This window comes from Silurus aristotelis, assembly GCF_946808225.1.
Source record: "Silurus aristotelis genome assembly, chromosome: 8".
NCBI classification, from domain to species: Eukaryota; Metazoa; Chordata; class Actinopteri; order Siluriformes; family Siluridae; genus Silurus; species Silurus aristotelis.
Genome location: NC_139581.1, coordinates 19,555,029 through 19,568,608, shown reverse-complemented (window position 1 = coordinate 19,568,608; position 13,580 = coordinate 19,555,029). Strand labels below are relative to the sequence as shown.

Here is a 13,580-nt window from a genome sequence, read left to right as displayed (position 1 = left end):
CCCGTTACACCGTGTAACAGACACTGTCTTTCATTAAAGCCTGTGTAAAGTTCATTAGTTTCAGTGTAGAAGCGGCTTATTTATGTTCAAAATAAAAATCTTTGTAAAATTCAGTGGGTGCGGCTTATATATGGGTGCGCTTAATAGTCCAGAAATTACGGTACTCTTTTTATACCCAATCATCTTACTGACCTGTTGCTAATGAAAACAATGATTGAATCAAGTAAACCAAAATAAAACTTTTGATGTGATTTCTATGTTCTGTTGTGAATAAAATATGGGTTTATGAGATTTGCATATAATTGCATTCTGTTCTAATTCACAGTTTAATTCTAATCTAATTCTAGTCTAATTCTAGTCTAATTCAGCTTTAATTGTTTAGAATTAAAGTTCATTTTGTGATGAACTTGAAATCACTGATCTTTGTTGAGATCTAAGCTGAAGATTACCCTCAGAGTGTTTGGACTCAAGTTTTTATTCTCTTTCCATTCTATTTAATGGAAATAGGGGAAACTACAAAAGAAAGAAAGAAATTATCCTAAACACCCCATATTATAGACTGTAGCTTTATATGTTCTAGGAAGCCCCTCCACTCTTCTTATGCTCCACTCCCTTTCTATTCTACACATCCTTATGATTTTTGTTTGATTAAGATCTTCAGAAGAGACTTTGATGATTCTCAGAAGACTACAAACGCGAAAGCCTGCCTGTGTATCAGTATTACAGGGCACTCTTTATAGATCCTCATAAAAGCTTTGATGATCTCAAACAGAAGACTCATGCAACAGAAAAGAGGGGTTTCTGGCATGGCTATTTGTCTCTCTAATCTCATTCTTTACTAAAATACACAGGCTTGTGTTCACATAGTATTCGAAAATGTCATTACACGAGATGCTGCAAATTGTCAGAGCTGTTATTCAAATTATTTCTAACTCTCTAACCAAACAAACATTTTTAGCCAGGGACAATGATTGCAGCAAAGTGACATCATCTTTCAGTCAGTGCCTGCAAGGATTGTTAGTCACGTGTCATGTTGGGTGAAAAAAATGTGCACCGTGCTGTCATTAAAAAATTGGAATTCGGCTTTATCCGAAGCTTGGGTTTTATGTAGAACAAGAACATGCTAAAAGACATTTTCTAAATTGTATGAAATTATTTATTCCCCCTTTCCCTTGAAGCTCTAAGAAGCTAGACATGTAATGCTCATTAACGAAAAAAAACCAAAGCATCTTCGCTGTGCCCATTTTAACGGGTTTGAGCAGTGTTTTGGTAGACTGTCGAGGAAGGGGCTCGGTTGGAGGGTGAGTGTTTTTTTCAGCAACAGCAGGTCTATTCATTCTGTGCTCTTGTTCTGACCAGCTCACATGTGAACTCAAGAGTTTTTTTTTATGTTCTGCAAGAGGGACCAAGTTCCTGCCCTGTAGAATCTCATAAAGGACCTTATTTACGAGAAAGACTGTAAATCAGCTTCATGTCATTCATTTTTGCAAAGAAATGAAAAAAAATCTATCAGCTATATTGGTACTAAGAACTAAACCATTACAATTCATAACAGCAATGTAATTAAAGCCTGTTTTAGAGAGTCAGGAGGCAGTGATGAGAGTTCAACCTGTCACAGAAGGGTGACTTATGAGGAAAAGACAAACACCACAGCATACAATGAACACCACTGGATAAGAATACAGAAACACAGGGACAGAGAGAGAGAGAGAGAGAGAGAGAGAGAGAGAGAGAGAGAGAGAGAGAGAGAAAGAGAGAGAGAGAGAGAGAGAGAGAGAGAGAGAGAGAGAGAGAGAGAGAGAGAGAGAGAGAGAGAGAGAGAGAGAGAGAAACAGAGAGCTGTTCACTCTTGGGGTCCTTGGAGTGGGGTTCAGAGCAGGCAGCATCCAGTCTGGCAAGAAGCGTTGTGTGTTCTCTGAGACGTGCCTGGAGTGGCCAAACCATGCTGAGTGTGGAGGAGAGAAACCCAACGCTACTCCCAAGATGAAGGCGGAGAGGCAGGTTTTCTCCAAAGAGTCTGGGTTTTTTTTACTTTTCCAAAAACTGTGCATCCTCACCTTTTTCCTGGCAGGTAAGTACTGAAATACCTGCTCTGTGATGTAAACAGGGTCAAAACTTCAGCAAAGAAAAGACAAAAAAAAAAAAAGAAAAGGAGCAAGAAGTTGGTTTACAACTGGTGTGTGATGCTGCTTGCTTCATTTGAGGTTTTTTTGTTTGTTTCTTTTTATTATTTTATTTTCTTTCCTTTTTATTTATTTATTTATTTATTTTGTTATACATTTTTAAATACTCAGTTGAACCTCTTAACAGATTAAATATTTTCGGGATTAAATTAAAGGAGTTCCTAGGCATTGGCTGAAGAATATCCCATGTCAGGAAATGAGTTTGCGCTTCACCAAAACACTTTGCTTTAAAACAATGTTCTGTAATTATTTATATAACTTCCTCCAAATTTATATCAGTTGCTGAAGCTTTTTTATGATGATAAATATATTATTTTGAGTGTTTGGGTTTGTTTAGATGAGCATGCTGAGACTGTGTAACGATGTGTATTGATGATACCATGGAGAAAGACATTAAATAAGTTAAGGAGGCAGTTTCATGCAGCAGAACATGTCGAAGCCTGGCTCCAAGCACTACTTTTGTGTCATTGTGCTGTGTGTTGATTAGCAAAATCACTGAGCTGCCACTGTCTGCTAGCCACCAATCACATAAGAGCATGGCTCTCACCCAGCTGGCCCTCACTGGATGAGGACAGGCCTACAATCCTGGCCTTTGTTAGCTCGTCTTGGCAAACCGTGAACGCCGAGGCCTGTTACCAAGGCGATGAAGACATGCCATGCTGACTCGCACTGCATAATCCTGCTGTGGCCTAGTAGAGGAACAGCCTTTAAAATTAATGCTATACTCAGACGTCTTTGCTACAATTTAGCAGTGGTGGGCCGTCAGGGCCAACAAAGCCTTTTTTGCTGCCCTAAACCCTATCAGAAGCGTTCCTACATTTACAACCTTAATTCTAATATTTGTTCAATTAAATTGTATTAATTTATTCCCAACCGTTTATTCTCTTCATTATATAGTGTTTCTCTTGGCTGCACTGCTTTCAGTACGTGTATGTGGATGTTAGATATTTTGTCCAATCAGATTTCAGGCTCAATGTGCTGCCATGTCAATCTAATCTGCTCAGAGCCTCCAAAGTCAATACTGCTGGCCTTTTTACCATAGTTTCTATTAGAAATTAGTCTGTTTCGATTGACCAATCAGATTTCAAAGTTTTACCTCACAGGGCAGCATCTGGCTCAGAATAGCGTCAGCATTTTTCCATCCTCTGATTGGTTGATTAGAGGGAAACTGTTACAGCCAAGTTCGACTAGCATTACACGTCTGTAGCACGCTGCACACATTAATACATCTGAGTTACGCTTTTTTTGCCCACGGAGGAAGAAAAATGTATTTGGTCTCGGACATACTTAAAAATATATTTTAAAGAAAAGCTAGACATGTTGAGGAGAGTTCGGCCAACCCCGAAGCTAGCTAGCTTGTCTCAGCCTGGGAAAGGGTTTGTTTACCACTTCCAGACCAGTGAATACGAGCGGCACCACTGACTTACAGCCTCTGAGGAGCAAATTATGAGTCTGCATCTCTGGTGAGTAGGTTGGATTTTATTTAAATTTTTGTTTTTGTCATGTTATTAGACATTGATTCTGAACTGCTCCAGATGATGTAGGTGGAACAGTTGCGGTTGTAGTGTAGAGGTTTGAAGCTTGCTTTAGTAAAAATAGTATTCACCCTCCATATGCAAAATGCCGCTCTCTTTGTAATGCCACGCGTTGTTATATTGCATTTTCAGTATGTTTTTCAGACACATTTTTCAGGGTTTGGCTGAATTCAGCCTTAGACTACATTACCCATCAGCATTTGCATGTCACATGACTGTCAAACATCGCTGATCTCTCACACCTGTTCCTTGTTACCCCTTGATAGCACCCCTGTTCAAGTTGGAGTTTATGTGTGTCATTATCAAGCGATGATAATGATTTGATGATTTTTATGTTTGTGTTATTATACGTGTCTCACGGCCTTTCTTCTCAGGAGAGTATACTCTTATAAACACGTATTTCTTTCATTAATTCAAAGTTTAATCTAAGTGTAATATTATCGAATACCTCTATGCTTGGGTTCCTGTGGGTAATTCCAATTGATTATTTTGTGCTTCACTTATTCCTACAATACAGTTTGTTTGCAATACATTCCTGCATGACCAAACCTCATCCTGAAGGGCAGGTGTTATTTCACATTATAGTTTCTCCCATTAGGGGTCGCCACAGCGGATCATCCGAATGTTTGATTTGGCACATGTTCATAAATAATATACAGTGTTGTTAGAGCTCTATACTGCCCCCTAGCTGCTTGAGGGTAATAAAGCTTCTCTATCACCACACATGACATTGAGACCTGGATATTGGCATACCTAGTTTATAACTACTTTACTATTTGTATCTTTGTGGCAATCTTTTGTTTTAATCAACCTTTACTGAATTAAACCTGTTCATTATTTTATATACCTCCATTTTATTTTGAGATGAATGCTATTAGACAGAAGTGCAAGTAGACTGGGCTACTATTTTTCATCCTTCTATCCAAAAACACTAGAGCAACTATTACAGATTTTTTTTCTTTAACATGGCCTACAGTTCATTCCTTTAGAATTTTCTGTTGTCTTTTTTGTTATCATTTTTTTTTTAATTATCAACCAACACTGTTATGATAATGTGCTATATGGAGAGTTTTCCACTCTCCAAAACCAACAGACCTCTCTATCCCATGTGGGGTTTTATTATAGTTATAAGCATTGCTAAGTGGAGTTTGACTGTTTATGCAAAAGATTAAATGTCAGAAAGAGAAGCAGCCATTCCAGCAGAAATACTTGAACTGTAATCAATGGTGTATGAAGTACACAAACCTTGTACTTGAGTTAAAGTAGAACTAGAACTAGAAATATAACTCCAGCAAGAAAATGTGCTCCCTTTAAACTTTCACTTAAGTAAAAGCACAAAACTATTTGCCCTCAAATGTACTTATGTATCCAAAGTGCTATGATTTATTATGGCTATAATGTTCCTATTATTATTTTTGTCACTTTGCTTAATCAATTCAGTTTATGTGAAAAGACTATGTTACTCTTAGCACACCAATCTATTAATAGAATAATATTAATTAATCAAACACTGATTAATATCTATTTAAATTATCATGAGCCCTAAGCCTTATATTCCAATACTTGAGAAAAAAATGCAAATAAGGCCACAGGTGTTGTGAGAAGTTAGAGTTCATTTCTTCCATCATTTTTTTTTTCAAAATGTTCAGCTTGCTGTTTAACTGATGCTGAACTGTATGTTCGTGCTAAGTACATACCACCAAATGGCATTACTGCGTGCTTGAACTATTATGATTTTATCCACTCAAATATAAAGGAACGACTGATTTAGCAAAATGCGGTTAAGTAAAAATTAAGAAATTTGACTTTGAAATGTAGTGAAGTTAAAGTAAAAGTCTCCCCAAATAGAAATAATGAACAGATACGTGAAAAGCGAATAAAATACAATAAGGAATTACCTTTACTCCAATATTGTCCACCACTGACTGCAATACACAGGCAATGTTACTTTCTATCTGTAAAAAAAAAACTAAAAAAAAGAAAACACTAAACATTGCTGTGTTGTTTATAAATCAGCTAAAGAAATTGTCTAAAATGAAAATAATTCCTTGATGCATTGCATTTAATTCACAAATTGATGTATTGGTGCGTTTTAAATTTTTCTCATTCTTAATTATGCATCTTAAAAGTATTTCAAATGAGTATGACAGGACATTTTTGAATTGGTGTATTAATAATTGTCTAATAAGTCTTAACAATCTTTAGTACAGTTTTCAGATCATATCTCATATTCAGATCATATCTCTATACTGTCAGTATATTTGCATGATTAAGGCGCTATTGGTAAAGTCGATATACAATTTCTGCCTGTAGTTGCTACTTGACTCTTATGTAGCTGTTTATCTTCTGGAGATTATAAAGAATAGAAGTTTATAATTATACACAGCTTATGAATACCTGAATGTCACCTATATGTCTTGTTTTGTGTTTGCATTAAGTCGTCAGTGGAGTGAATATCACCTGCCCATCCTCTATCATAAGAGGCACCCTAGGCAGCTCGGCCCTGCTTTCTGTCAGCTATACCAGCTCCAGCTCAGACAGGCCCGTCATCAAGTGGCAGCTAAAGAGGGACAAACCCGTCACTGTGGTGCAGTCTATTGGCACTGACATTATTGGGAACTTGCGGAGTGAGTACCGAGGCCGCATCATGCTTTTCGAAAACGGCTCACTGCTGCTCAACTACCTGCAGCTGTCAGATGAGGGCACCTACGAAGTGGAAATCTCAATCACTGATGACACCTTTACCGGGGAGAAACACATGAACCTCACTGTAGATGGTAGGCAGGAAACTCAAATAAGCTGCTCCACATTATTCCTGTTTACAAACTTTAAGATAAGGCTCAACCATGTTAAATGCAACATTGTGCAACTGAACAGCGTGACTATTTTTTGTTTCTTTTCCTGTCAGTTCCTGTGTCCAGGCCATTGGTGCACTTGGTGGCTTCCTCTGTGCTGGAGCTTACTGATCACTTCACACTGAACTGCACTCATGAAAGGGGCACAAAGCCTATTTATGGCTGGCTGAAGGGTGGGAAGCCTCTGACCAATGACTCACGTCTGCTTCTGTCACAAAACCAGAAAATTCTGACTATCTCCAGGGTGCTGATGTCAGACGATGATGTCTACATCTGCACTGTGGAGAACCCCATCAGCAGCATGAAGAGCATGCCTGTCAGACTCACAGTCTACCGTAGGTGCAAAGATTGCTTCTTACTTCATAGTAGAGATATTTACAGGAAAAATGAATAGTTCTTACAAATTTCCGTGCATCAAACAAATGTAAGCTTACTGTTGATCCGAAACTCATCTTCCATGGACGGCTAATTGGAGCATTTGAACTCTATTTCACGTTTATTCTAAAGAGTCTGAGATGTTTTATAATGCTGTATTTCTGAATCACATTTGTTGTTTCTCATATATACGAATTGAAATCTTTCTGGAAGGGTCATTCAGACTATGAAGGCAAGAATTAGAACTTGAAACATTCATATAATTTAGCTAATTATGAGCATCTGTGAGGTCATGTATGTGGAACAGGGTAGACAGTACCTTTCTCTGAATGTTTCATGCTGCCCTTCTGCTCTTCTGCAGAAGTTTGAAAAGCTTCAGTTTGCAGAGATTTATTTGTCTTAGACAACGTAGCATGTGTTAGCCTTAACACCCTGTGTTTGGTCGTTGTTTTTATGATAAGGTAGTAATGGCTAGTGAGTAGGATTGGACCAAGACCAAGGATGGAACTAGGGAGAAAATATTTTTAATACATGTTCACATGGAAAGTAGACATATCATCAAAAGCATGCCAGGGCTGAGGCGATCAAAAAACTACAAGTAATTAAATTAAAACCATAATGGCAATTGTCCAGAGAGTGACATAATAATTCAGGTGATGGAGTAGAGATTTTTGGGAGATGGAGTTTGGAATGGGAGATTGGGTTGACATGATATTTATTTAATAAATTCAGGAAAATGTGTAAAATGATACCGTTTTACACTATTGTGAATCACAGCATCCTGTTGGTGTTGGTTGGTAAAGGTTTTTGTCCCAGAGAAGCTTGGCTTACCAACTATTGTTCTACTTTTACCACTCCATCTTCCTCCTCCTCCTCCTCCTCCTCCTCCTCATAAACTACTACATGTTTAAGACATAGCAATAACCCAGTGGGGTACTTGCATTCTTGCTCTACCCACTGCCCTTTAAAAAACCCCAAGCACCACTATTCATTCAAGCTCTAACAAAACCTGTAAACAAAGCCAAGTTTGAGCTCAGTATGAGCTTTTAGCCTTATCTACGCTCTCGTTTCTTTGGAGCACAATTTAAAGAGTTCACACTTTGTTGAGAGGTAAAATCACTTTACAGTAGTGCTGCATGCATGTATTAGGAAAGAGACAGATGAACAGTGGCACATGTTTTTTCAGCACAAGTGAAAAGCACCATGACAACACTGGCCTTCCTGGTAATTTCTTTTTTTTTCTGCAGGACGAAGTTCTCTCTATATCATCCTTTCCACTGGTGGCATTTTTTTGCTCATAACCCTGGTGACGGTGTGTGCCTGCTGGAAGCCATCCAAAAAGTAATCTTACCTTAAAGATGACTTTTTCTGTGTCACATAAAACAATACTGTTGTTATAATAAGGCTGCTATGATTCATGTGTAGACATGAATAACCACAGTAGACACCTTTTTGTAGGTTAAATAGGGTTAATAAAGATTAACATTATGTAGGATGTTTGTGGAACAATGAATGCAAACCCAAATTATAAGCTACAATGTAAGCTGAGACATTTTATCAATTTATTTCTACCCTTTCTAATTCGAAATGTAAAACATTACATAGAATATAGTAAAATAAAATATATATACAAATGATATTCGTAAAAGGATCATCCTCCTGCAAGACCCCATTAGGGGTTGCCACAGTGGATTACCCGTCTCCATACTGCTCTGTCCTCTACATCTGCCTCTTTCAAACCAACTACCTGCATGTCTTCCCTCACCACATCCATAAACCTCCTCCTTGGCCTTCCTCTTTTCCTCCTTCCTGGTGGCTCCATCCTCAGCATTCTCCTACCGATATACCCCATGTCCCTCCTCTGCACATGTCCAAACCATTTTAATCGTGTTTCTCTCACTTTGTTCCTCTGATAAACACATTTCTAATCCTGTCCATCTTCGTCACTCCCAATGAAAATCTCAACATCTTCAGTTCTGCTACCTCCAGCTCCACCTCCTGTCTTTTACTCAATGCCACTGTCTCTAAACCATACAACATCGCAGGTCTCACCACAGTCCTATGAACTTTCCCTTTCACTCTTGCAGATACTCTACTATCACAAATCACTCCTGCCACTCTTCTCCACCCACATTCCTCTTTACCTGCTGCCGCATCTTCTTGTACTCCTGCCTACTTTTCTCATCACTCTGTCGATCCCAATTCTGTTTTGCCAACCCTCTTTCTCCTTATGCTCTCCTGCACTTCCTTAATCCACCACCAGGTCTCTTTGTCTGCCTTTCTATTTCCAGATGTCACACCAAGTACCTTTCTAGCTGTCTCCCTTATCACTTCTGCAGTAGTTTCCCAATCATCCAGCACCTCTTCACCACCACCGAGCCCCTGTCTGACCTCCTCCCTGAATCTCACACTACACTCTTCCTCCTTGAGTTTCCACCATCTTATTCTTCTTTCAGTCTCACTCTTCTCCTCTTCTTCTTCACCTCCAAAACCATCCTACAGACCACCATCCGATGCTGTCTAGCTACACTGTCCCCTGCCAACACCTTACAGTCTCCAATCTCCTTCAGGTTGCATCTCCTACATAGAACATAGTCCACCTGTGTGCCCCTTCCTCCACTCTTATAGGTCACCTTACGATCCTCCTTCTTCTTTTATGCTGGAATCCCTTCCTAAAGCAACTAATTATTAGTTATTTATACATTACATCTGTCTCGCTATGTCACAGTAAAGGATGTTATAAATAATGACACGTATATAAATGTATAAACAATTTACAAGTGTCTAATTTGAGCTTTATTATATCTTTTTTTTTTTATAACGTAACCTTAATTAACCCATTATATATGTGAGCACTGAAATGAAGTGTTAGCATATTATTTGTCAACCTTATAGTAATGTTTTGTCAAGTAAAACCTGCTGAAATGCTGAAAGGTTACTGTTTTTTTTTCAACCCTGCTGCAGATATGTGATCTATTTGCTTACTGTATTTGTTATTAACAATCTGTTGATCTGATTTTGTAGAAAAAGGCAACAGCCTCTCATGCAGAACAGGCTAATTGCAGAGCAGAGCAATGGCAATCATGAAGGTAACATCGAAAGACTGAATTGTTTGGAAACAATTATTTTTCATAAGCAAATGAATTCTAAATATCACGCATGCTGTACGATATTTTATTTCAGGAACAATGCATTTATGTGTATATATTTATTAATTAACTTGATAAGTAACACTTGATAATAATTATAATAATAGTGTTTACAGGGTTACACGTTCCCTACATACACTAGTTGAACAAATGTTCGTGGACATCTGACTGTAAGATTCGTTTGTGTTTTTTTGATCTTCCCATTCCACATTCAGGTCTCATTTGCAGTTATAATAATTTCCACTCTTCTGGGAAGATGTTCCACTAGATTTTGGAGTGTGTATCTGGAGATTTGTGTTTGTTGAGCCACAAAGGAATTAGTAAAGTTGCTAACTACTGTTTATTTATATTCCTGTTGCTTTTTGAAAAAGACCATAATTTGCATCAGCAATTAAAGTCTGGGGGATGACAGATTCTTTCATACTGTTGGTAAATTTAGAAGTTTATCATTTTTTTATTTAAACTTAAAAAACTAAATTGCAAAGCAGCCTGGTTGTGTCATTGTTCCTTAACTCATGTTTAATGTTACCCTACTTTTAAAACTGTTACAAAATAAGCACTTACAATACATATCCATACTTTGCAGTTGCAGTTGATATTGTTCCAGGAAGAGGCTACCATAATCGTAAAGGCCCAGGTGGTTTATATGTCTTGAAGGAAACAGTAAGTACAAATAAAAAAATAAGATTAGCTTCATCATTCTCTTGTGGATTCATTGTATTCAAATCTTTTCTTATAAAACTGCAGGACTTTGCTGAAGAACAAGACGAAGAGCCATGTAGCTATATCCATCCTTTGGATCCACACAGTCCACCTTGCTATCCCAGCACTTTCTCCTCTCCAGATGCGTATATATACTCAGGAAGAAGATACCCTCGCACCCCTGTTCCCTCTCCTCCTGCAACCCCGACCACCACCATGGCCCCGGCGTCATCACCACATCTGCGAAGTTTAACACGAAAGCCTCACCCTTCGGCTGCCAGCCCCACCCCGTCACACACGGAGGAACAGTCAACTGTACATGAAACTAGCCTTCACAGCCGCATTTAACTGAGTCGAAGCACACAATTAGAGACAGAAAGAAAGGGTTTTGGGATGTTAATGTGTAGAACGTGCATGTTAGTGGTCTGGGAAAACCGTTCACACTTTGACATTTAATATATTTAATATCTGAAAACTATAGACATTTCTGAGCTGAAATGTAATTCTTTTTTTTTTCATGTATCTCCACCAAAAGTTTTAACATTGTAAATCTGGCTAGCCTTAAACGAGAAAACTGAGAAAATCATATTTAAATTATTCCATTCAGACTCAAATGCAGACATTCTGACAGTCAGTATAAATATAATGTTGTCATCCCTTTAAAATCTACAAAACAGCTGCTTTTGCATAGAGGGGAATGGAAAGCGTAGCATCTTTAATAAAAAAAGAAAAAAAGAAAGAAAGAAAGCTACTGTTGAAAAATCTCTTGGACACTTCTAATCAGGATGAATACAATATGGCCAGCTATCTTACTCAAATTGTGCTGTTTGAGCGTTCTGGTTCAGATTTAGTTTTAACTTTGCTGCTCCGTTCGTCTCCACTCTGGCATTCAGGATTTGTGATCATTCATCCACAAGAGTATTAGTGAGGTCAGATACACGTCATATGAACAGGCCTGGGGTGTTTAGTCGGGTTGTATTCATACCATGAAGGCATAGAGTTCGATTTGTGCACAAGGTTATTGTCATGCTGGAACAGGTTTTGATTTCCTATTTCAAGTGAAGAAAAATGTTAATGCTACAACATACAGTCGTTTTGTGCAACTGTGTGCTTTTAACTTTGTGGCAACCCCACGCAAGGATAGAATGGTCAGGTACCCACATACTGTTGGCAATAAGTGTATGAGCAGATGATTTTTATAAAGCGAATACCACACCAAGTAAAGGTAGCTGTGCACAAAGTCTAAAAAGGTGTTTGAAATGTATTTTACCTTAATAAGGATATCATACTTAAATAGTATGACTAGACAGAATAACTGTTTATTACAGCTGTGTTTGTAAAAATCAGCTATTTACCCAATGTGATGAAAGAAGCTAACCCCACAAATTCAGTCACACGTTTCCTCAGGCTGCCACACATACTGTTTATTGTTGGTTTAAAAATGTAATTAAGTTAAATGTCTCACTGAAGTTAAACATATCACATTACATTTGGTGAGTAAAATAAAAAGTAATGGAAGTACCACATAAAACTGGGAAAGTTACGAAGTGGCTTTATGTCACTTTGAAATCTACATACCTGAGCTTCTTGTTCATTTATTGCTATGGAGCACATTTACTTTTCATTTCTTAAAGCAATATCAGGCACCTAACATAGCAATAAACAGTGAATAGTAAAATGGACAGTCTTTAAATAAAACATGAAATGTTTATGATGTTTTTGTCTGCTCTAAGTGTCTGCTCGAAAACTTCATTTGGACAAAGCTCATATTTTTTTTCGCACTTTGAAAACAACCTCTATCTAAAACACAGCCTTATATAATGACTGCAAACTTTTGGTAAAGGAAAGTAATATTGTCTTGTGAGTCATCCTATATCTGGATGGGTTTCAGTTTTTACAGTACCTGCCCTCAGCAATTCCACATGACAGTATGTTCTTCAAGTGTGGTGTATTTTTGCACTAGAAATTGCTCAGAAAGTGTTTGCATTGCTGCCCTGAAAAACAACCGACAGCCCAATTTTCATTTCCATGTTGTTTGAGATAGAAAATCCAGTATTGGGCTTTAGTAAATAGTTAAATTGTTAAAAAAAGAAAAACAAACAAACAACAACAAAAAAATTATAATAATACTAATTAAAGCCTAAGTATAGTTGTGCAAATGTGTTCATAGGACATGCAAAAAACAATCCTGTCAGAATACACATATCCAGCTTGATAGATGAGGCCTTGGCCTATTTTATTAAAATTATGTGTATAAACTGACTTATAATTACTAATTATTATTATTTTTTTTTTATATATTTTTATAACATTATATAACATATTATCATTATTATTTATTTATTGTAGATGCAGTAGTAGTAAAATGTGTATATGTTTTATTATTATTATTATTATTATTATTATTATTATTATTATTATTATATGTTGTAGTAGTAACAAAAGAAAAAGGATTACTAATAGTAATGGGAGAATTAATATAGAAAGTATTTGTAGTAGTAGTAGTAGAAGAAGAAGAGAAGAAGAAGAAGAAGAAGAAGAAGAAGAAGGATCAGTAGTAAAAGTAGTAGAAGAACTTAAAGTAGTTGTTGAAGTAATACTACTGTTTTTCTCAGTTGCTTTGGAGTGTTTGTCAGAACAGAAATGAAATTCTTAAAACTACTTGTTTAACCTCCACATTATTTAGTCATTCGTGCTCATCATAAGAACATTTCTTGTTGTTTTGGTCAAATTGTGAATGCTTTTGTACATTCATTTAATCGATTGTCTACCATTGTCTGC

General features: G+C 37.2%; 1 protein-coding gene across 1 annotated transcript; it reads left to right on the top strand.

Moving 5' to 3' along the window:
• Positions 1–1,689: 1,689 nt before the first annotated feature.
• On the top strand, positions 1,690–12,511 carry hepacama (hepatic and glial cell adhesion molecule a). The gene is made up of 7 exons (XM_083549456.1): positions 1,690–2,071; positions 6,157–6,495; positions 6,627–6,908; positions 8,196–8,289; positions 9,973–10,037; positions 10,684–10,760; positions 10,845–12,511. The coding sequence occupies exons 1-7, from the start codon at positions 1,984–1,986 to the stop codon at positions 11,145–11,147; spliced, it is 1,248 nt and encodes a 415-aa protein (XP_083405582.1). The 5' UTR covers positions 1,690–1,983; the 3' UTR covers positions 11,148–12,511.
• Positions 12,512–13,580: the final 1,069 nt, after the last annotated feature.